This window comes from Cryptomeria japonica, chromosome 4 (genome assembly GCF_030272615.1).
Source record: "Cryptomeria japonica chromosome 4, Sugi_1.0, whole genome shotgun sequence".
Lineage (NCBI taxonomy): Eukaryota > Viridiplantae > Streptophyta > Pinopsida > Cupressales > Cupressaceae > Cryptomeria > Cryptomeria japonica.
The window spans coordinates 406,129,257-406,154,922 of record NC_081408.1 but is presented as its reverse complement, the minus strand read 5'-3'; the positions used below and the strand labels follow the sequence as shown (position 1 = coordinate 406,154,922).

The 25,666-nt window shown below is 37.0% G+C and overlaps 1 protein-coding gene across 1 annotated transcript in view; it reads left to right on the top strand.

Annotated features, from left to right (window-relative positions):
• The first annotated feature begins 340 nt into the window (after positions 1 to 340).
• LOC131074696 (peptidyl-prolyl cis-trans isomerase PASTICCINO1) overlaps positions 341 to 25,666 on the top strand; it is a 252,308-nt gene continuing 226,982 nt past the window's right edge. Inside the window, exons 1-3 of the mRNA XM_058011384.2 lie at positions 341 to 554; positions 634 to 718; positions 9,488 to 9,557. Coding sequence (XP_057867367.2) covers positions 532 to 554; positions 634 to 718; positions 9,488 to 9,557 — 178 coding nt within the window. The 5' untranslated portion in view covers positions 341 to 531. The remainder of the gene's footprint in view (positions 555 to 633; positions 719 to 9,487; positions 9,558 to 25,666) is intronic.

The following is a 25,666-nucleotide window of genomic DNA, read 5'->3' as shown; positions in this document are numbered from 1 at the left end:
TTTGACTACTTATAGCTAGCAAAGACAACTGCTCAGAAATTTGTTATGTAAACAAGGGTGTGTCGCCTCATACCTATTTAAAGATGTTCCAATAAACATTACAACTACTTCAAAAATTACTTATGTATAAACGTCTTATAGGCTATGAATACCAATAAAGTTGTACAACTCCTTCACTTAAAATTTACAAACCTTAACTATTAAAAATACTAATAAACAGCTATTAATACATGTAATTTTTTGAATTTTTTAAAATTAATAATTGAAAAATTGAGTGAGCAAGAGTCATTATAACATGGGCGGCTACTGGGTCTATTTTTTTTAATCTACGCCTGTTGTATTTGTGTTTATCCTAATAAAAAGGTACAATCCATTTTTTTGTTTGAATGCGTAGACATTTGTTTAGCCTGCAGAGCAAAACAGGAAGTTGAGGGAAGACGAATGCTGCGAACTTTGGATGATTGGTTATTGAAGCAAGCTAACATCACCCAACACTGGAATTTGAGGCAGCCGTAGAGGGAATTGAAACTGATGGCAAAAGCCAGTGAGAGAAGGTGATCACCCATCCAATACCCATAAGGATTGTACATACTTATTTATCTTGTCGTAAAATTTGATAATTTGATGAAACAGGAAAAAAGAGATCGCGCCAGGCAGCGTGATGAAAGCTGTAATTAGACCCGGTGGTGGTTCAGCACATCCTCAAGAGGGAGACCAGGTGTGCATTTCCGTTTACCACGCACATCTCTCTTTTCAGTTTCACCATATATTTATATCCCAAACATTGCTAATCGTTCAATACACAATGTTTGCATCTTAATGACGATTCACTATGTAAAATGTTAATGCAAACAAAAAAAATACAGTTTTTCATAAATTCTTACCATCTACACACAGGAACAGCTGCATCGCACGAACTGAATATGAAACAATTATTAACACAATAAGCAGCCCATTACATCAATTCTTATAAAGTCCTCGCCCCTAGCAAATGCTATCTCATCATTCACCTCTTTCATCTCGTCACGTGAGTATAGGATATATTGAATTTGCTGTAAACCAAATAATTGTTTGACATAAATAGAAATTCAAAGGGTAAATAGAGAAGTTTATATTACTGAAAGGGTACAATGAGTGGGAAAACGACTGTAGACGATGAACACTTAGTCAGCAGGGTAACCATTCTTAACTGATTCCCACATCAAATTGGCCAAAAAAACCTCTTGCACTTGTAAAACATTGTAACAGCAATAATAAAAGCAGTAATGGCCCCTGAATGGGCATGACGGTTGGCTCAGCAAGGGTCCCTACCATAAGAACGTGTTATTTCATACTGCTGAGCTGCAGCAACACCAACAGAACCCAGCAAGGAGACCGCCCAAATGTAAGAGAAGAGAAGGCATTATAAAGATAAAGGTGCATTGAAATGCTCCCAGCATCCCACAGGTTGGAACATAGCCAACAAAGGCACCTCAAAGATAGGGCACACTTACCCCTTAAAAATCACATATCCTCACCTTGGAGGAGTATTCGGACATTGCCTCCTGAAGTTGAGCACATTTTCTATATTATTGTTGCAAATATTCTCCATCTAGTTGTTGTTGGCAATTGCATTCATCAACGATAACCGAGACCCCGAAGAACTTGGAACATGTGAAGCCAAAGAAGATTGGAGATGATCATAGAGAGCCTCATAGAAGGTCACCTTGGAAGCACTATGATAAATTGTATTGTACCACCATTTTGCTAGTGAAAACCATTGGGTTCATACTGTGCTTTCTAGTTTGACATAATACGTTTTATTAATGTTTCTAAGCATTTATTAATAGTCTCCATTTGGCCTTCAGTCTAAGGATGATAGCTTATACTGATGTTAAATTGAGTGCCTTGTAACATACATAAATCTTTGTCAAAAGTTGTTTGTGAAGGTAGGATCTTGATCACTTGTGATGAAATGTGGCATACCAAGAAGCTTGAAAATGTGGCCGATATCTAATATTGTGTAATGTCCCCTTTTGTAAAATGCCCTAGTTTGCCCTAGATTACAATTCCCAGCCAATAAGGGAGGGTTAGAGGGGGAGTACCTTTATCTCCTTAAAAGGAAAAACCTACAAACAAGTTAGAAAATAACCTACAAATCATATTATATAAGTGAATAATAATTACAAACAACTAACTATTATGATACATAAAGTAAAGAATGACTGATTATGATGAAACATAAGGCAATTTACAATTACAAACAACTGTAAATGTAGAGATCAAGATCATAGATCATAACTTACTAATTGATTACAAGGTTACTTAACTAACTAAAGGAACCCCAATAATAGCAAGCTAGGATGGGTAACTTGATAGGGTGTCTTTAGAACTGTTTCCCCTCAATCAAGCCACCTTCTCCCATTCACATGATTCCATCCATCACCATGGTAGAGAGGATAAGGATTTACCCCAATAGGGTGCCCTAAGTCTAACCCTCCTAAGCCCAAAGGCAGAGCGCCTTCGCCCCCCTTTGGCCTCATGTGGACCCGGCCATGCATGTGGCATGCTTAGGGGTGACCCCAACACTGTTCCCCCTACCTATAAGCTCCTCATCGTTTATCATGGCTGAAAGATACTCAGAACATCAGAAGACATACACAACTCTCAAACAAAATGAATTAACTACAGAATGTCTCTAATCAGATTTATATTCAGAACATACACAAACAATCTTATCTGCAGCATATGATTTGTTATAAATATGCAGGAATAGGTATACAGAAACATTATGTTATGTTGAATAATCATAAGCAGCAGTATATGTTAATTAGAAGAATGCAGATATAAACATAGTTACTGTATTGTATATGTAAAACCATACCACAACCAGAATATATGATCGCGCGCTGAGTGTCAATATCTTAGTAATTATCCAGTTTCTATCCCTTCAATGATTGAATGATTGATGAATAATTGATTGATTGAATGAATTCCTTTGATTGTATGATTTGAGATATTGGTGAGTGATAATGTAATGAAGGCTGGTTTGATATATTGTTTAATGATGATTGAATGTATGCTGATTTGATAGAATGATTTGCTGATTGATTGTTGCTTGATTTGAATGATTGGAATGATGATTGATAAGTGATCATTGAATAATTGGAATGATCTCTTTTATACTTTATGGGTAAAAGGGTCACCACCTTTCATAAGACTTGGGTCACCACACTTCATTAGAATTGGCTCACCACCCTTCATTGATACCTTTTAAAATAATATATTCTTTCTCAATTGTTCTCTTTTCCTCCCCTCCTCTGAGACCCTCTTCTCCTTATATCTTCCATTGTGAGGGAGAAGTCACACCCCTTCAACATACCTGCCCTTCGAAAGAGTCACAACTTTTCATAATCACCACCCTTCGAAAGAGTCACAACCTTTCATAATTTCTGCCCTTCTTTGGAAGAGTCACTTCCTTATTTGCTTCCCTTTCCTTCTTCCATTGACTCTTCCTTGATTCACATGCTCCATCTCTCTTTTTTCCTCCATCTCCCCCTTCAAATGAGGTTCTCTTCTCCCTTTTATATCTCATTTTCAAAGGAGTCACAACTTTTCATTTCATGCCTTTTGACCATTCATTAACTTAGTTAAATTTTAATTATATTTAATTTTCTATTTTAATTTAAATGTTATTTTTATTCTTTTGTTTTTTATTTATTATTAAATCCTATTTCAAAGTGGGGACATTACATATTGGTCCGCCCACCCATGACAATAGAGCAGCCCGTCCTAATCCAAGACTGTCTTATGTCCTCCATCATCACACCTACCTTGGAATATTCTTTGTCAAGAGTGTAGTGCATAGTTTATGTTGTCCATGGGGGTGAATGAGGTACTCTGCCACATCTTGAGGTAGAGTGCTCTACCACATCTCATGCATGCACATTGAGCAAACTTGAAACTATATTTGGCTGCTCACTAGAAATAGTCTTCCTCTTCCCTCTCATGGAAACATGAATATCACCACTAGCACTGGCACTACCACTAATACTACCAAACATAGAGGGCATATGCATAGTTGATTGGTGTAAGATGCCACCCCTGTTGCTACTAAAATTTTGCACTTCTTTCACCAACTCAGCTATGAAGGTAATTTGTCAAACAATTGGCAACCAAACTGATTGCATTCTTTACGATGACATTTTATCAAACAGTTTGCTTGATTGATTTTGGGAATGGTTTCAGTTTGTATGCTATGGAGATGTTTCCCTTTTTTATTTGCAGATTCTATAAGTTTCAGATTGCAAAGATTTCAGGTCAATGAACGATGCATATATATATATATGTGTGTGTATAAGTTTCAGATTGCAAAGATTTCAGATCAATGAGCGATGTATATATATATATATCACAACAAACCTTTAATCACAATTCTATCATTTTGTTTTTTCAGATTTATAGAAACACTATTAAATGGAAAGCTGCTACAGTAAACAGTGGCAAAGTTCTATTTCTGACCTGTACTTGCATATATATATATATATGTGTGTGTGTGTATAAGTTTCAGATTGCAAAGATTTCAGATCAATGAGCGATGTATATATATATTTTAATCACAATTCTATCATTTTGTTTTTTCAGATTTATAAAAACACTATTAAATGGAAAGCTGCTACAGTAAACAGTGGCAAAGTTCTATTTCTGACCTGTACTTGCTGAGTGCAAATTTTGATGTTAACAATCACTGGAATCGTTTATGTACGGCATTTAGATCTTCAAACATGATTACGATGGATTAGGGTGCTGTGTATTGTTCTACCAGGACTTAAAGAAATCACTGAAGCTTCCTTCATGGATCTCTTTTGTGATTTAATTCACTTCCACAACACTGCTGATCAGATTTGAATCCCAAGTTTCCTATAATCTACCTTCTCCTTCACACCCAGCTAAGGCCTGAGGTTTGACCAGCATAAAGATTAAGACTGCAGAGAATGACTTTCAACGTCCCTAGAACACTTGTTTATTGATCTTCTAAATCTGATGCTAATCCTCACACACTACCTTAACTCTTCTAACACTCCCATGACACCACAGAAAAAGCCTTCATTCAGTGAGTAGAAAACCTTGAGGATCTCAAACCCTTGCATCCACCTTAAGAGGAATAAATGGCATATTTGTCTTTTGCTGATTATTTAAACCATGCCATGCCAGAGGCAATAATGTTCCCACGTCAAGAATATAAGATACAAATCCCACGCCGAATTTGAGGTTAACCCATGCCAAAGAAATAATATCACTTGTCTCCTCTGAATTCTTCCAAAGATTAAGCAATTTCTTCCCGAATCCTGCAAACCTGTCATTAAAAGAAAACCTCACAAATGATAACTACAAATCTTTGAATGCACTGTGAAATGTCTGATCAATATCTCCAACAAATCCCAATGAGGGTAGATCTTCCACCACTGAAATTGATTTCCAAAAGAGGTTTTCGTCCTCCAAAGGTTGAGATGAACCATCTACAGAACCACGTAGGTTTCTCTATCAGAGAGTAAAAAACTGAATAATCTTCTACATAACAAATGAGCTTCAAAAAATATTTTTACAACACCTCCAAGCTCAGTGTTCTAATTAGGGTTGTGCAAACCTTTTAATTTAACTTAATCAACTCCTTATGTTTATCTATGTTGGCGCTCCATCTAAAAAGCACTTTATTAAATAATTTTAAAACCGTATAACTCCCAAGGCATCGATATATAGTCACTTTATCAAATTTAAATAACATTAAGTTAAATATACAATTTAATGCTTTACCTTTATTTAAATAAAACACTAAAACACCAAAGTTGCCAAGATATCATTATCAATGTAATCATTGACTGTCCCAAAATAGTAACACTATTTAAACCAATTGAAGCTGTCGGAAGATAATTGATGCAGACACGATCTCATACTATTAATATTAGCGCTTTGAAGACCAAAGAGAACAAACCTAGAAAGACCCAAAATGGTTGGTGCCATGCAACCACTTACTATAAGTAGCAATATTCTCTAGGAACCAAACAAAACAAATCTAGAAAAAGCCAAAAAAATTGGTGCCATGCAAGCACTTACTATAAATAACAGTTTTCTTTGTGGACCAAGCAGAACTCACCCAAAAAACCCATAAAGATTGGTGCCATGCTAGAACTTACTATAAATAGTAGTGTTCTCCAAGGACCAAAGACTAGTAGAATTGGAAGGTGTAAAAAACAGGGACATTACACATTGAGAACCCTGTAGGCTTTGATTCTGCTTTTATGTGCAATTTATAATAGCCCTCTCAATGTGCTTTATCTCTTTATAAACCTTCACCCCTTGGTTTGTAAAATCCAATAGATGAGAATACACTCTTGTGTAGCTCCCATTAAAATGATCTTTACAAATGTGACACAACTACAATCCACTACCCCTTAAATTTTTCTTTTTCTCATTGTCTACAACTGTCACCAATTGAAGAAGAGGTTTTTTAGAATTAAAGGGGTCTTTTGCATGTTTTTTAAGAGCTTTAGAAGGGCATTCAAATGGATTTTTTTGAGGCTGTCCCCCCTCACTCATACCACTTCCACACCCTAATGAATCCCCAAGTTGGTTTTCATTTTCTTCTTCTCTTCCATCATGCCCACTACTCTCACTACTACTGCTCATTTTGTTTTGTTTTGGTACTTGGAAACTGAAAATTTATAAAAAACATAGAATCGTACATTTCATCTTTTAAACTTTGAAAAATATTGAAAAAAAGAGAACAAATAGAAGAGGTATTTACAAATAGAAGATTAAAATACCTCTTTCACTTCTCTTGCTGGTTGCTACCTCACTCCTCTCCTTTGTTGCCAATCAATGCCTTCTTTTTCTAACAACACCTTTAGACCCTACTGCTTTGTCTTTCTAACTTGGCTGGAATTTTTTTTTCATGTAAAAATGAAGTCAAATGCTATGAATGAAGTGTTTTGTGTTGTCATGGTAGGGTTAGAGAGGCGTGGGGGCCACAAAGAGCAATAAAAAATGTGTAATTTTGGTCATTTTAAAAAATTTTCTTTGCTGCTGGAAAATAGGGGATTACTGGCTGTCCCTGAGACTATTGAGGGACATCCCAAGCATCCTTGTCGTGAATTGGGGACAACAGACCATCCCCACCTTGTTGCTTGGCTGCCCTACCATTTTCAGTTATTTTCGGGCATTTGAAATTTTTTGGGGACAGTTGGGAAATGTCCCCAAGCTGTCCCCTATCCTTAGGACATCCTCGGTGTGGGGATAGGGGTAGAAAATCCTGTGGACATGGCCCCGTGTTTCATAGGCTGAAACCCTTCTGTTGCCCAAACTCGATATCTCCAACACCCAACTCTCTGAATGATAGTCAACTAGATATGAAGCCCCAATCGCCCCACCAATATGTAATCTAATGACCAAACAACTAACTTTGTCTTTGTTGTAAATGTAGCAATGCTCTGACAATTTGTCATGCCCGCAACATTTCACAAACCATCCCAATCCAAGCATGAAACCTATATGATTCCACCCGCAATCAACTACAGAAGATTATCTAACCATCAAAACTTGTTTCCCTTACGGTTTTTGTCCTAGGGTTTGCTCCAACAAGAAGCTCCAAATCCACAATAGAGAAAAATAAACAATTATGTCCAAATCAGCTCCCAATTCTTCATTTTATATTTTCCGCAGAACATTCTTGAAGGGCTTTTCAAATTCCTGCTTAAAATATTTCATTAAAGTACCTTTTAAAGCGACGTTTAATATTTCTCTTTAGTTTCACTTAAGTCACTATTAAATTATTTAAATTAATCTGTAAAAATTACTTTATTTGACAACTTTAATCAATTAATTTTAATTTATTCCCTGATATCACAAAATTAGCCTATGGGAATCAAATAGGCTAAATGGGTCATCTCTGATTGCTCCTCGGAAGGGGACATTACAGAATGCATGCTTATGTGGCAAGGATAGTATTTGAAATTGGAAGTCAAGTCATTGTGTTTTTTTGAGTGAAGGATAGCTAACATTAAGCATATGTTGTAGACATTGTCAATACTGTTGAGTTATTGTTAACTCTTTGTTGTAATTGCTTGCAGTAAATCAAAAGCAGATTATTTTTAGTCAAACTTTGTTTTAGCAAACTGTCTATTTAAATTGTAGCTTTGAAGCAATTTAACTATTTCCTTCATGGAATCATGATGAGCTTTTTTGGTTTAATCATTGCTCATTGATGTAGAATATTGGTCTTTGATTTAGCCAATAGTCAACATCCGTTGGTGTCTTCCATTTGAATCTTTGTTTACAAGCAACTACTGATATTGACTTTAACCAATAGGATGTCATATTTGTTATCCTCCTTAATTTGAATATCTTGCCATAAGACTTGCTGATAGTCTGGTCTTCCATTTAGGGAAAAGTTTTAGTCAGTTAGATCTTCACATTAAATGCAAAGACCCCATCAAAATCATGTATGGTGTGCATACTTGTAAATTTTGTCAGTTTTAGGTTTAGTTATGTCTCAAGGAGCTTCTCCATATAATTTGAAGAACAATTTTCCTGTACATACTATTCAGTTTTATCTCGAAAGAGACAAATTAAAATGCTAATAGTTCCTAACACATTTCAACATGTTTAAATGTAACATCATTGATCATGAATGCTTCCATTTTTATGCCCTTAACTATGCCATCACAGTGCAATATTTGGATTCTCATTAAGTGTTGCACTTGTACTACCAATGATGAGTTCGGAATCAACATCCAGGATAAGGTGAAGAATGAAGAGATTGCAGGACTTCTGTTTCCCTTGTTTGATTTTAAGTGCATCTACCATGTTACTTGAGGCAATGCCTATATGCTTGAAAAACCATTCTTTCACTTTTGTTCTGAGTTTTGCAAAATTTATGTTAGTCTGGCTCGGGAAAGATTGTTCCTAGACGCATCATCAGTAACTAGCTTAATAAAAGGGATTTTAAGAGGAACCCATCACCTTTCCTCCCTTGGTGTATTGGAGTTCAAACCCAACCTTAGATTTTTTATCTGCCAAGCAATTCGCTGACCTTAAATTGTGGCAAAGTTATATTTTCTTAGAACTTACTAGATTTATTACTTACTACTTTAATGGTAGTACTTTCTAATGAAGATACATTAGATCTGATATTTATTGAGAGCTTATGATATATGAATTGGCTTCCATGTGTAATGATGCCATAACATTGTGTTAAACCTGGAGTAAAGCTGGCGCCTCAGTGATGTTGTCAGATGCAGCTCCCAATTTAGTCACGTAGACAGCAATGGGAGATGATGCTATATGCTGATTAGTTATAAGATGGTTTTATCAGTCTTGCTTATACTTGATCTTCCAATACTTCTCTCTAATTCTATAAAGGTGCCGCACAATTGATCTTAAAAGTTTAGGACAAATAAATTACAAATATTTCTATTCTAGCTTCAGATCTTGTTTTTGGCTTGTACTGCAGATTCTATTCCACTGCACAACACGAACTGAAAATGGGGTCGTTGTTGATTCCACAAGGTCAGAGTGTGGGGGTGAGTGCTTTAGTCATTGGTTTGTCTGTTTTATGTTTATCTGTACGTCACAATTTTCTTTCCTCAGCCTAATAATGATGGAATGCTTATGCTAAAGTCAGATTTTTTTGTGAATGGTTATGATATTTGTTCTGAAATCCAATTTATAATCATAATAAATGATTACAACAAATGGTCATTGTGTGGAAACATACATCATAAACAGGCTAAACAACCCTTTATGCTCTGCCAGTTGGGATTATATTGGTAAATACCGTATTTTCTATAATAATTGCAGTTACCTCAGAAATCTTGAGGTTTATAGAATGTACTTTGCTGAAGAGACAGATGTCTTGTGATTGTTATTATGTTGAAACTATTATAAGTTAGGTTGCTTTTGTTGTAGTGGGCAGTGCAGAGGGTCTAATTTTCAAAAATATATTGAATTCCTTGGACGTGTGGGAATCGTACATGTAAAGAGTATATTATATGTATATAAGATCAAAATAACTAGTCTTGGGTTGAATGGGGTCTTTTGGCCTCTAGTTTGGATTCCAATGCATTTAATTAAGACAACAGAGCAAGCTTATACAATGTAGTGAGATTTGAAACTTATAAGAATGTGTATGGTCTAAATTAAAGGAGAGACTCGAATAAGTGTGACTAAAGGCTTGTAGGAAAACTGTACAAATCAATTTTAAATGTGTGGGTTATGAAATGCTAGGCTCTGCTTCAAAATATAAATATTTTCGCTCTAAGTCCTCTCTAAGGACAAGCCCTAGATGACAAATTCGCTCATTGTCCTTCTCAAGGACAAGACAGATAATACATTTCGCTTTGTGTCCTTCCTAAGGACAGGACCTATAACAAAACTTTGCTCTCCGACCTTGCTAAGAACAAGTTCAAATCGCTCTTGGACCCTTCTAAGGACATAATCAAATGCTTAATTTCGTTCCAAAACCAAGGCAAGGCATAACAAACTCTCTCCAAATCCTTCTAAGTTCGGTCAACCATCAGCAAGGAGAACAACGTCACCCAATGTCCCTTCCAAGGATAGGACCTATATATCATTTTCGCTCAAAGACCTTTCAAGGACAAAGTCGAGAGGTGAATTTGCTCTAAGACCAAGGTAAGGACAAGGTCAAGATAAAATTCGCTCAAGGACCTTGCTAAGGACATGACCTTTATGACAAGATTTTGGCAAATCATCCTAAGGACATGAAATTCACCCCTTCCTTTTGCATCAACTCAAATCCTCAACCTCTTCATATGAAAACATCATGAATTCGGCCTCTCAAGAATACCTATATAGGAAATTCGCTCTGTGACCTCTGGAAGGACGGGACCTAAATCAAAAGCTCGCTCCAAGGCCTGAGCAAGGACAAGACTTAGATGTTTCGCTCTAGGACCTTGATGAGGTATACCACCTTAGTAAAATTATCGCCCTAAGACCTTGGCAAGGACATGAAATAGATGGGAAATTTGCTCAATGACCTTTGGAAGGTACATGGGTCTCATGTCCTTAAGAAAGACTCTTGACTTAGTCCTTTCACCTGACTTGACGAACCTTCTGGCTACTTAAGAAACTCTAGCCCTTAAATGCAAAGACTAATAGCAAAGACTCTAAGACAACTTGGGACTGAGCAAAAGGACTAACCCTAGAAAGCGAAAAGTGGGGGTCCCCATTTGCAATGGGCCGATGTGTGAATACCTCACAACAGTACCCTACTGTAATTGCCTTGGGATGCGTACAAAAAAGTTTGGGATCTGTTTGATGCGTTTTATCAGTCCTAGCTTCATCGCCTATCTTCTAGCTTTCGTTTGCATTTGATTTGGGGTCATTCCGTTGAGTGTGGGCAAAGTTGTGAGCATTTTGGTGAGTTTTAGGTTGCTGGTTTGCGTTTTTTCAGCATGTGGTTTGCATATCAGAATCTGAAAATTGATAGTGTGGAGTGTGTTCTTGGTGTGGTTGGTCTGTGTTGGTTTTGGGAGTGCTTATATTATCATTTGCAGCGATGGACAATGATGTTCTTAATCTAAAATCTCATGCTCTTTATTGTAAAGCTAATTAGTAATTAGTAGTACTAACAACTACTTCTTCTGGATTGTAACGTTTGACCCACTGAAAAAGTGGAAGTGGCTGGTCTAACTGCCAATATGTATTGCTCTCAGAATTTCATCTTGCTAACGCTAATGGGTGAAATTATTGTGTTGAAAAATTGAAAAAAACTAAGGGGGACATTTCAGTGGTATCAGAGCTGGTTTTTCTGCCAGCCTGTGAGTTCAGTTGATTAATTTCTCCATGAGTGATTGAAATCAGTTATTCTTGCCATCCTGTGCTTTCAGTAGAAATTCAGAATTTAATAATGGGTTCATATGAGCAGAAGATTAGAGAAGAAATTCTTGGCACGTTTGAGGAATATGATACACTTCCTCAAGTTATTAAGGAAGAATTACCTTTCAATTGTTTCATGAACCACCATTCAAAATTATGCTACGAGAGTGAGTTTGCAAAGAAAAAATACCATATGATAGCTCTTACGTTGTTTAATCGAGAAGAGAAAAGAAAAAATTCAAGTGAGGAGTTTGAGAATGTTGATGATGATTCCTATGACATGCATGCACCTACCATTGATGAGTTTTTCATTCAAGAAGAAGAAAAACCAGTAGATAAGGTTGTGCATGATGAGTTCCTTAATGTTTCTTATGGAGCTAGTGACGGTGTTGAATGCACTCATATACTTCCAGGGAAGAGCAGATGAAGATTGAAAAAGATACTGTCATTGAGATTATAGAACCAGCTATGATAGATCAGCCACAAGGAGGTATGAATTCACTGGATTCTCCTCTAATTGAGTCTAGTAATTCTTCATCACCTTCACTTCATCTTGGCAAGGAATCAAACCTTAGCTTGGGATTTGTTGAGTATAATGATGATGAGACAAGCTTTGAAGAGGAGGTACATGAGACTTGGGGCAGCCATGGAATCACTGCTGAAAGGTATGACAGAGATTCTAATTTTGGTATTCATCATAGCAACAGTTCACTTTCTTTGGAAATACAATTTGTGGTTTCCAATGATAACCCATTGTTTGAGATGGGTATAGAAAAGACATATGACAATCCACTTTTTGAGTGGGAAGATGGAACATCACTTGGTTCTAGCATTGCTCTTGGTGAGAATAGCAATGTGTGGAAACCAAGAGAAAATTCAAGAACTAAGTTGGAGTTTGGTTTTCAGCCTGTTGTTGATCTATGTTCACATTATGAAATAATTGGTTACCCTTATGGTAGACCACTAGATTTGGATAATACTCGGAGCTATGGTGAGCACCTTTTAACTGAACAAAGTAATTGACCTTTTAGCATTTGGGATCCAGGTGTGAAGGCAGGTAAGGACGACGAGGAAACCGTGTGGGATGAATTTCCCTTTGATCTCGATGAGGCTCAACAAATAGATTGTGTTGTAGAGCTAGAGGACCATATGGTTCTTGATGATGGAAGGTTTAAAGAGGTTCTAAAATACAAATCTGATTTACCTATTCATGAAGTTGGTGGTAAGCAAAAACTTGAAGATTTAGTAGAATTTGATCCTCTTTATGATATTGAGCAATTGCAGCTAGTGGGTGGTGAAGAAAAGGAGTCTTGGATTAGCTTTGAGGTCAGAGAAGACAAGAAACAAAGTTCTGATTTTCAGTTACAGCCAATCACCAATACACCACCTTTGCATGTTCACGAGTGGAAGGATAAATTCATGAGGTCCTTTGAGAATGAGGTGCAAGTTCTATCTAGGTTTGACCGTACACATAGTTTGATAGAAGAACTCTATTGGAAGGCTCAAATTGAAGAGAGACCGAAAGTAGTCAAGGATGAAATTGCTCTCCCTAATCTGCAACTAATCAAAGACTCTTTGGAGACATTGAAATTAGAGTGCATACAATTGATCATAGATTGTGATTATGCCATCGAATTTGCAAAGAAGATCCTTAGTGCTTTCCAAGGAAAAGAGAGGAAAGTTGAAGAGCTTACTCTTAAGCTTGAGTCAACAAAGGACATGTTAGAAAATACTCAGTTGGTTCTAATGGAGGTAGAAGATCAGTTTGCTGATTTCAAACTTTTTAGGGAGCAAGAGAATGCACGAAGAGCTGAAGAAATCGAGCAAACAATTGGTCAGCTTGATAGTCTTTGAGAAGAGTTTGATCTTGAGAACTTCACAAGAAAAACAAAAGTTGCATGTGCAGATTCGGATCAGCAACATTGAAGTGAGCAAGAGGAAAGGAATGGCTTCCAAGTTCTTGATAACCCTCTCTTTGCAGTGGGTATTGAGGAAAGTTATGAAAACCCTCTCTTCGTGATGGATGATAAAACATGTGGTAAAGTGGTCGAACATGAGATTGAGTATGGTTTCCAGTGTATGAATGATGTGATGTCAAACCATGAGGATGCGCCACGTTTTGTGAATAGTAATCTTCCGAGGCTGCTTGATATTGAATGCATAAGTGGTGTTGAGGATGAAGACTCTACTCGGGAAGTGTTGAATCAGGATGATTTCAACATCTTTGGCATCAAGATGTTGTCTAAACACAGTTTAGTAGCCGTCCAAGGTTTCATTACAACAACAAGGAGTGAAGATTTCAGACTTGTTACTCATGAAGTAGGGGAGAAAGAAGGACCAGAATGTGGTGATTGCATGCTTGATAACCTTTTCCTTGGGTTGAATAATAATAACCCTCTCATACTAGTCCATTTTGGGAGTTGGAATTGAGGACAACATTTGTTCCATACTCCAATGTTGTTGAAGCTTTCATGGTTAGGCTTCAAGGGTTCACTAGAGGAGACATCAATTTCTTAAGTATGCACTTGGTCCTTACTAGCACTTGTGGATGTGTTGAGTTTTCTTTTTAGTGTGTTGAAAATCACTTTCGGTTGAGTTTTCTTTTGTTGTCCTCATTTTTGGATTCTAAAATATGTGACGACCCCTACAATTTTTTGCCTAAAAAGTGTCATTTTTGTCTCCAAGGCACGTTTTACAAGGTACAAAACTCACATTTGATAGTGTCAAATCATTGGGGGGTGTCCTTGCCATCATTGTCAATGCCTCCCTAAAAGTCCAATCAGCCAGGATATGTTCCTGTTTTGATGAGTTGAATGCTGGTTGAAGAAATTGCTTACAGTTTTGGATGTTATTGTTGTCTTAAGGTCAGTGAGGTTGCTGAGAATGAGTAGAAGGTCCTTGAAGTGCTAAATGAACAGTTTATACTCATACTCCTAGCATTGTCAATGACCTAGCAAAACCTTGACCAAGCTGATATCACTTCCTTTGCCCTATGAGATCCACGAAGTTCCTTTGCCACCTGAAACCAATGCAGATCAGGTATGTCTCAGACTTGAAACCTATCCAATCAGACATATAAAAGTGAGAAATCAGACATAAACCAGGCCTGAGACACAAAATCAGACTCAAATTGATGAGATTAGGTCAAAAGAAGGGAAATCAGACTTAAAATCAGATGTTTCCATGATTAGAAAATTCATTTCCAGATTTAGAAAAGGTAGTGAGAAGCTTGATTAAGTACTTTTTACAATGTTTTGATTCAAATTATGTTTGTTTCCATGTTTGATGCAAAGGGGATGAACATGCAAATGAATGTGAAGAAGGTCAAGACTTCAAGGCGTGGAAGGAACATCACTCACATGCAAGTGGGCAATTCAAGGCATAGAGGACGGGCAAGTAGCAAGGGCAACACAAGGATAGCATCATTAAACACATAGCACTACAAGGCAAAAAGAAGAGATCAATGAGAGCATAAGAAAACTCCAGGCTTGGTATGAAGGATTTCCACCACATGAAGAAGATAACATTGTATAAGGAATATCAAGCACTCAAGGAAGAAATTTTGCATAATCTTGAATTTCCTTCGGAAATCCAAGAATCATTGCCAGTATAGCAAGATGGAAGCTGCAGGGTGGAGGTGATCAAGACAGGAGATAGTTTTAGAAGAGTTAATCAAAGTTAGAAGATGATGCAATTTGGAAATATCTCCTACCTGCGTCTCATTCATGATTGAGCTTGGAAATGTTGAGTATCAAGAGATATGCCTTAATCACCTACATTTGTGCTGAGTTACAATGAGCTAGCGAAGGTGGCGCCTAGTCATCACTTATCCAAACACATTAGTCCAAGATAAGGTGTCTAGATTCAATGCACCCAATTGAACCAACGAGGCAGATAACTACCACATGGGAGCACAAAATTCGAGATACCTACCCTCATCATCTCTTGGTCAAATATTCAAGGAAGGACATGTGTTCCACAAAATGTAATTTTATCATTGGTCAAGCATTAAATGCTTTGTAATGGGTGTAGCAAACCCTAATTAGGGTTTCTATCTTTCAATCTTGGCCATTGATGTCGATTTGATCCTAGCCACTCATTGTAATGAAAGCACTATATAAGGCTCCACTTCATTTGTAAAGGTTAATAGTTCAACAATAGCAAATAGTTCAATAGTAGATGGTTAGAATAGAGTAGGAGGAGAAGACACAGATTGTTGCCAAGACTTTGTTGTAAGCAACATATTAATTTCATTGAAGATATGGTGAAATTTGTGTGTTGATTCAACAATTTGCATGGTCTTTACTTCTCATTTAATTTTCATGTTGTTTAGATGAATGGAAGAACTTTGTGCATGATCAAATGGTGAAATTCGTACATCCATACTACTAACACTTTGCTGATTGTAAAGTGCCTTGTATAGTCAACTAGATCCATCTTAGCATAGCTTAACTTCAATTGCTACTTATTCATTGATATGCATCGTCTTGACGGTGTCTATGCTTGTGGTAGTGATTTGAACATCATAAGCTTACATTCCATCGCTAGTTGAGTTTTACCAAATATTGTCCATTGCTCTTGCATTCTTAGGATTAGATTAACTCTCTCAACCCTTACTCTTTTGCTATATTTTTTAAGTCAAGATAGTTTTACATTCCAACAGCATTCAAACGTTCAAGCATTCAAGATTCAACGTAAGTCCCCTTGTGATTCCAGCAATATCACATCAAACACACGAGTCTATTCAAGAGCACGTCAAGACTTGACATTTAGAACCTTGGAGTAATCCCATTTGATCACATAGTTTAGCACTTGGGAGGATTTTGTTCAAGAGAGGATAGAATACTTAATATTTTATTTTGTGTTGCATAGTGCATAAAAACACCATCAACATTATGGTGTTTTGAGGTTTTATTTAAATAATGTTAAAGCATTAAAGTTAAATTGTATATTTAACTAAACGTTATTTAAATTTAATAAACTAACTTTATAGTGGCGCATAGGGAGTTGTAAAGTTTTGAATCATTTAATAAACTGCTTTTTAGATGTGGGTGGCAAACATAGGAAGACATAAGGAGTTGATAAAGTTATATTGAAAAGTTTGCACAACCCTAATTAGGGCATTGGACTTTTGAAGTGTTATAAAAAGGTATTTTGGAGCTCATTTGCAACATTTTGAAGATTATTTAGTTTTTTGCTCTTTGATAGAGTAAACCCTATGTGGTTCTGGAGATGGTTCATCTCAACCTTTGGAGGATGAAAACCATTTTTTGGAAATTAGTTTTGGTGGTGGAAGATCTACCCTAGTTGGGACTTGTTGGAGATATTGTTTAGGTATCTCACAGTGCATTTAGTTGGAGACTTTTGTATGGTTTCTTCCAGTGCATTTAGTTGGATGCCTATGCTGAGCTTTTCCTTTGGTATTTTGAAGCATCCATAGTTGTGAGTCTTTTTGGGCGTTGGAGATTCAAGTATTTGTCTGGCCACTAGATTGCTTGATTTATTTTTGGCATTGTAATTTTTGGCATGAGCCCTTGGTGAAAGCTAGGGTGTGTGACTTGGGAGTTTCTTGGTTGTGGACTTTCCAAGCTTCAGCACTGAAAAGAGAAAAGAAATCAGTTCCTTGTTGGTCCTATAAAGCCTTAGCTGAGCATCAAACATTAAGTGTGTGTTCCCTGCATTCCAGTTTGATCTTTAGGTAAATTAGGGTGATTCAGCTGATAAATATCCTAGATTAAGGACACAGCAGTAACTATTTAGTTTGTGACACGAGAGGCAGCACAGAAAATTGAAATATTGGAGTCTTGGAGAGGATGTTGAGTTCTGGGCAAACAGCTACAGAAAATTAGTCTTTATTACTGAATTATTCTGGTCAGACTGTAATTAAATGTCTCTGTTTGAAGGTTTCAGAATAGCAATATAAACTTCTTTCTCTTCATTAGAGAAAATTGTTTTTATAACATTGTGTGAGCATTGCAAATCTGAAACTATAATACAAAAAATAGTATGTTCAAAGCAAGTTAATGGTGTTGCATTGATTCAGTAAATTACTACAGCAGTACTCTACATATCCTTTCTATGCAATGCAACTTAATTAATTTCATATGAGCTCGGGAGGCCAAATAGTATTAGAATATTTAATTATATTTTAATTAGCTTTATTTAGGTATTTATTAATGGTCATTTAGCTTTTTAGCTTTTTTAGTTCATTAAGTGAAACTATTGCTTCTTTATTAAAGACTCATAGTTAGCTTTTTAAGCTTTTTAGTTTTTTAGTTTTCACTTTAACGACTAGTTCTTAATTTAGAACGTCGTCTTGTAAACTCTTTATATCCGGTTGTATATTGTTGAATAGATAATCTGATTTTTTGAGCAATAATTTTTCATGGTATTAGAGCATGGATAAATTTTTTGGAGAATTTATAATTCTAGAAAAAAATCATAGTGATTTTTTATAGTGAAATTTTCCAAAGTTTTTTTCCTGGGTGTATTTTTTAGGGTTTGCTGAAAAAAAATTGTTTTATTTTCTGGGCACTGAATTTTTTGTGCTGGTTATGAGATTTCTGGCTAGGGATTCGTGGATTTCTGGAGGATTCGGAATTTTTATTTGCAAGGTTCGTGTTTTTTTTACAGAGGTTTCCACGCCTGTCAAAATCGCGATTTTTGCGACTCTAAAAATCGCAATTTTTCTGCATGACGGATTTCTGAGTTCAGCGACTTTGTGCTAGTGTTTTTCGGTGGGGCCATTTTTTTTTCCGCGATTTTTCTGCACGACGGATTTTTGAGTTCAACTACTTTGTGCTAGGGTTTTTCGGCGGGGCCATTTTTTTTTCCGCGATTATCTCGCGATTTTCTTGCATTAAGATCGCGATTTTCTTGTTGGTGTCGTGATTTTCTCTGCACGTTTTGTTTGGCGAGGTTTTTGCTGAGCGGCGTGTTTTTTTCTGCCCGTGATTTCATTGTTTTATTTTACTTGCGATGGCTCAATTTTTTTGCGCCCGATTTTTTTGTGTGGGTCTATATATTCTGCCTACGCCTCGACTTTCTACTTGTGCCCTATTTTTTTCGCCAAGTTTTTTTTTCGAAGTCCAAGTTTTTTTTACCGCTATTATTTTTTGTAGAATATTATTTTTTTCTGATTTTTTTTTGAAAAATTTTAAGGTTCAAATCTATAGGAAATTTAATTTCTGGGGTTTTCAGCAAACCTCGAAATTTGTGCATCGGGATTTGTTCCTTGAATTTCGCTCCAGGATTTCAGATAATTTTTGCAGCTACTTCTACTTTGATTTTTAAATCAGATTCTTCTGTCTCGTGCCTTCACTAGGTTGACCACGTTCAACCTCGGTTTTCGTGATGGCATCTTTGACCAACATCATGTTGGAACATAGTCAGAAGTTCAACGGCCGCAACTACAACACCGGGAAACGACACATGCTTACGATTTTTGAGCACTGTTGCCTTGATCAGATTGTTTTGACCAAGGCTACTCGACCTACAACAGCAGGTCCAAACCAGGATAAATTTGATGAGCGCACTCGAGAGGCTGTCATGCTCATCAAGCTATTAGGTAAAACGACGAAAGAGATCTAGGATCTCTTGAAGGATCTTCATGAAACATCCGACAAGAGCCGAGCTTTCTTTTTGAAGAGTATGCTATTTTCAATCATGATGGATGAAAAGATATCTATCTAGGCACTTCTTACGAAGATCAAAGAGATCCGTGACCAGTTGAATGCTATTGGCCGCACCATGGAGGAAGAGGATATGGTAGTGGTCATGCTGAAAAGCCTACCTCGATCTTACGAGCATTTCATTGACACGCTCAATATCTCTTCTACTAGTGTTGATTTGAAGTTTCCTAATCTCTGCACTAAACTTTTACAACAAGATAGATGGAAGTAGCAGTTTGGTAGTAACAGTGTCAGTGCGGAACAAGCGTTTACTGCCAAGGACAAGGGCAAAGATGAGTCCACTCAGTAGATTGGACAAGGCAACTTTGAGGAAGGGTTCACAAAGAACTTCACGTGTCACTATTGTGGTGGACATGGGCATATCCAAAAATTCTGCAGAAAGAGGTTGGCTGATCAGAAGTCGAACCATTGAGGGTTTCAGGAGCAAGTGCAGGCTCATGTTGTAGAGTATTTTTAAGAGAAGGAGTCGGCCTTCTAGCTTTTTGATTTTGTCATCAGATGGGTTTTCTGATTTTCTTCACAAAAACTCATGGGAGGGTTTTTGCTTGATTTTTCCTAAAAAATCAGGGATTGTTGTTTTACCACGTGATTTCTAGTGTTTTGCTTTGTGATGCTTGATGTTTTACCACGTGATGTCTAGTGTTTTACCGCGTGATGTTTGGGGTTTTGCCGCGCGACATTTTAGGGTTTTGTTCAATTTTTTCCTTAAAAATCGTTTCAGGGTTTTTGGTCTTGTTTAGGGTTTTTTACCGTTTTTTTCCCACAAAAATGATGATTTGTAACTTCAGTTTTGGAGGGTTTGCCGATTTTTCCTCAAAATCGTGGTTTCAGGTTTCTGTGTTACCCAACCTTAGGTTGGATTGATTCTGGTATTCTTGATCATTAACACTTTGTAGATCCTGGGAGGATCTCCGCCGCAGCAGAGTGTGTTGGTGTTGGAAATAAGCCACACCCAGACCGACGATGGATTGATCCAAGAGGGGCCAGTAGCTCAGTGGTAGAGCACTCCAGCAGCGTATGGAAGGTCCTAGGTTCGAGTCCTAGCTGGTCCATGTCTCAACATGGTATCAGAGCCAGGTTAAATCGAACCTGAGGCTGTTCAATTTTGTGGAAAATTCAAACAAGCATATATTCAACATCAAAATTCTTCTAATGGGTAGCGTCATTAGATTTGAAGATCCTATCAGATTTGTTGAAACAATCAGACAACTCCTTGTCTAGGTTGGAACTTCTTTGAGCGTGGTGATTTGGATATCCCGATTGCCTATTCTATTGCAATTTGGATATTAAAGGAGATCGACACTACTCTCAGGGAATCAACTGCAGTTTGCACATTAAGAGCCAAGTTCTTTGTGGGATCACGAGGGAGTGATTCTATGTGAATTAAACAAGGCAATAAGGAAGGTTGCAAGTCAAAGTTTGATGGCGGATATGTATCTCTAAATGTCCATAAGATCACAGGAGTAACCAGTGCACTCTGGATGAACACCTGTTCGCAGTACCTTGTTATTATCAGACAACAACGACTGCTATTTTTGCAGAGGCGATGACATAGTACACACACCCCATGAACACAGTTACGGATACAGTTGTGCTACAAAGATGATAGAGTATGTAGCGTCAAAATGTGGGAGAGATGATCTTCCATGTTCCAAGCAGACACTGCAAAGGATTGCAATATGGAAGAGCAACAACCAGATTGGAAATTATGATCTTCTAAACAAACTTCTAATCATTGTAGCCGGTAGCCATGCTCCTAGTCGGTTGGAAAAGAAGGCAAGACATGTTATATTGGCAGTAATGAGTTTATTAGATTGTGGAGCTCGGGTTGGATCAGTCTAATTAATAGATAATGCATTGACAACCCTAGATGTTGTAAGGTGTATCTGTTATAAAAGTTGTAGGACTTTTTGTTGGAGGAGTGCGATGGAGGAAAACAGTTGATAAAATACTCCAAACAAATATGAAGATAGAGAGACTCCTCTTCATCCCTTTTTCTCGGCAGGGTCACACAAATACGTTTAATTTGCTTTTGAGAAGGGAGCTGAAGTAGACGTTCAAGATGACTGGAAATAGACACCTCTATACGATGCAATTACATGTAGACAAGATGCAGTCACAAATGTCTTTATGAAACTAGAGCAAATTGCCGAAGTAAAAATAAAAATAAAAAATAAAAAATTGATCAACAACGAAAGTTCAAGGGAGGCGGCAAGATCTCAATCTGACATAAATCTGATGGATTAGAGCGACATAAGAAGCGACGATCTTACTGTAGACAAAACCAATTCGATGCTCTCTTTCATAGCATGTACAGATTTGCAGAGAAGGGTCTTCATTTGAATGCATGGCTGGGAAGATTATTGAGGAAGATCGATGCCACATTGATACTGCTGAGTGTCCTGTGCGTGGCATATGGGCTCAACATCTCACAGATCCTGGTTATGTCAGATGAACACAACAACTAAAGGTATGTGTATCAAAGAGCAACCATCAAATGAGATCTAAATCTTCAAGTGCAAAGAATCAGGAATGAACAATTGTTGGATTGCGAGGAAGACTAATAAACAAAGAGATAAGTAATCCATGTTTGATTAATGATCATGAATTTCATATGTAGTTATTAATTCATGCAATTACATTATGTGTGTTATTTGTGAATCAACATTGTCAGTAGGTGTTCGCACAGGACAAGCTACATTTGAATATCTTGTTTCAATTTCTTCAACGTACTATGAGAAACTTGCCCCTTACATGAAGGACATCTTTAGAATCACAACAAAAGCAGTTAAAAGTGATGAAGAGCTTGTTGCTCCTTAGGCTATAGTTTTTTGAAGTACTATTTGTGATGAAGAATTCAGGAAGAATATGGAGGGGACTTTAGTAGAGATTCTGAGATTTCGCATTCCCATCTATAAACAAGTATTTGCCTAGAAAAGTGCAACAATCCATGAGGAAGCAATGTTGATCATAGGGGCTCTTGTTTATGCTACTAGTGATGAATTTGCTAAGTACATGCCAGAGTTCTATAAGTCATGCTTTGCAGGTGATCTTTCGAGATAAAGAAAGGACAGACCAAGAAGCATAAGAGATTTCATTCAAGGGAGAATGAACTCAATGCTTGTAGTCATAGGACTGAGTTGATGGCGGTAAGTATTTATCGAAGAAGAAAGAACCCATACAGTTTGTCCTTGCGGTCTAATTCTTTGAAGAGGAGGTCAGATGGCTGATATCAGATTCAGACGGAGTCTAACATTTCATCAGAAGCAACCTTAGACAAGGAAATCAGATGGTTGATATCAGATTCAGACGGAGTCTAACATTTCATCAGAAGCAACCTTAAACAAGGAAATCAGATGGTTGATATCAGATTCAGACGGAGTCTAACATTTCATCAGAAGCAAGCTTAGACAAGGAAATTAGATGGTTGATATCAGATTCAGAGGGAGTCTAACATTTCATCATAAGCAACCTTAGACAAGGAGGTCAGATGGTTGATATCAGATTCAGAGGGAGTCTAATATTTCATCAGAAGCAACCTTAGACAAGGAGGTCAGATGGTTGATATCAGATTCAGAGGGAGTCTAACATTTCATCAGAAGCAACCTTAGACAAGGAGGTCAGAAGGTCGATATCAGGTTCAGAGGGAGCCACACCATCATGAAAATATGCTTAATGCATTCTTCTCTGTGAGAGATAAGTTTGAGGAGCAAGCCCTTGTTAATACACTCTTCTCTGTGAGGGAGAAGTTTGAGGTGAAGGCCCTTGTTCCACCCTTTGGGAGTAGTCATGGTGAACGTCATGATGAGATGAAAACATCACGTTGAGCAACTCTGTGATGGGCACTTGTGTTCATATGCATTCTCATACATGGGAGTAGCCATGATGGATGTCATCATGTTGAGTACCGTGATGAATCGTGTTCCACTCTCTAGGAGTAGCCATGGTGGATGTCATTTCATGACTATATTATTAACAAGGATTCCTCCCTAGCTAAGAGGGAGTGTTGATGCTGTAGTGGCCACCCTTGTGAAGAGACAGATGGTGTCATTGAGGACCGACCCCTTGTGAAAGGGTGCCTCCCTCATATATATAGAAGATGCAAACTCATTCTCTGATCCATTCAATTTATGTGAAGAGCAGTTTATATATTAGTTAGAGCAAATCGATCCTTTGAAGAAGGCCAATTAGATTTGCTCTTGTGAAATTTGCTTCATGGAGTGAAGCAACATATATTGGGCCCGTATCTTGCATTATTGCTAGACATATTTGATATATAAAGAAGACATTTTTATGCTGGGTGTTTCTCCCTCGAGTAGGAGGGTTTTCCCTTGGAGATCAAACTGCAGATATTCTGACCAAACCTCTTTCAGAGTGAAGGTTGATCACTTCAGAAAAGGTTTAGGTATGATAGAAAGGTAATTTGCTTTGCAATTTGTATTTGCATGTTTAATGTGTAAACTTCTTTGTCATGACAGGACATTTTTGGATTTTATCCCCTGGGTTCATATCTAAGAGGTGACGATCTCTCAAGATAATGAACACTTGTATGGAGACATTATAAGGTGACGATCTTATAATGTCCAAACCAGTTATCATGGTGGATCTTTGGTGGATCATGGATGAAGCCATGATTGTGTTGTGGTAAAACATTCATATGAAATGTTAATGCACATACCACAACTTGGATAAGATGAGAATTTAAATCTTTCTCATATGATTATCCTTAAGTATTGCGTGTTTAGGCAATACTAATATCATGTGCTTAGGTGATATCCTGTCATCACAAGATTGACGTGATGGACATTTGTATCATGTGTCTAGGTGATACTTCATATCATGTGATTAGGTGATATAACATTTGTATAAAATGTTAGTGCACTTATCACAACTAGGATAAGGTGAGAAATTAAGCTTTCTCATATGATTATCCTTAAGTATTGCGTGTAGGCAATATTGATATCACATGCTTAGGTGATATTCTATCAATCGCAAGATTGATGTGATGAACTTCAGGATCACGTGTTTAGGTGATGCTACGTACCAAATGATTAGATGGTATGATTCTCATGAATGACTAAAATGATTACTATCAATTAAATTATGATGCTTAAATATATTGTCTACATTCATCTTACCTAGCTAAGAGGGAGTGTTAATGCATAATAGCTTCGGTAAGATAAATGATTGAATGAGAGATAGATGAAGTCTCTCATTCAATCATTTATCATATCGATAACTATGATAAAACCATCAAGCAATTGAGTCATCCTTGATAATCATTCTATATTTGTATATGACCAAACTATTGATTAAATCATACTATGCATATTTCTCATGTTCATCTATCTAATGAATCTTGTAGCTAGATGAATATCGATCTAACATAATGATGACTCCGATTAATATATTATCGGATTGCATTAGATCGGGTTGCATATTATATCGGGGTGCATATAGTATATATTGAATGCATATTGGGTAGTGTTATGTTAGTCACCGATAGTTATTGGTGTGTTTGTCTACACCGATAGTTATCGGTTGTCAAGGCTAACCCACTGATAACTATCGGCTGTTAACATTGACAGCCACCGATATACTATCGGGTGGTAGCGATTGTTTAACACCGATAATTATCGGTTATACTCCACACCGATTGACATTTACGTAACATGCAGTTTATTAGTATTAACAATAAGACACGATCAAGTAATGTCTTGATTGGTCATGACCGATCAAGGCATTGCTTGACCGTGCCTTGTTTGTCATATACTTATAGTAAGTGGCATTCGTAAGTGGCATTGTGTATGGAAGGTCCTAGGTTCGAGTCCTAGCTGGTCCATGTCTCAACAGAGTGTTCTTTCCATTTGTGATCAAAAGACCTGCAGTGTCTTTAGTAGGGTAGTTAGTAGATAGAATGACCATTAAGGGAGGGTATTAAAATATTTAATTATATTTTAACTAGCTTTATTTAGTTATTTATTAATGGTCATTTAGCTTTTTAGCTTTTTTAGTTCGTTAAGTGAAACTATTGCTTCTTTATTAAAGATGCATAGTTAGCTTTTTAAGCTTTTTAGTTTTTTAGTTTTCACTTTAACGACTAG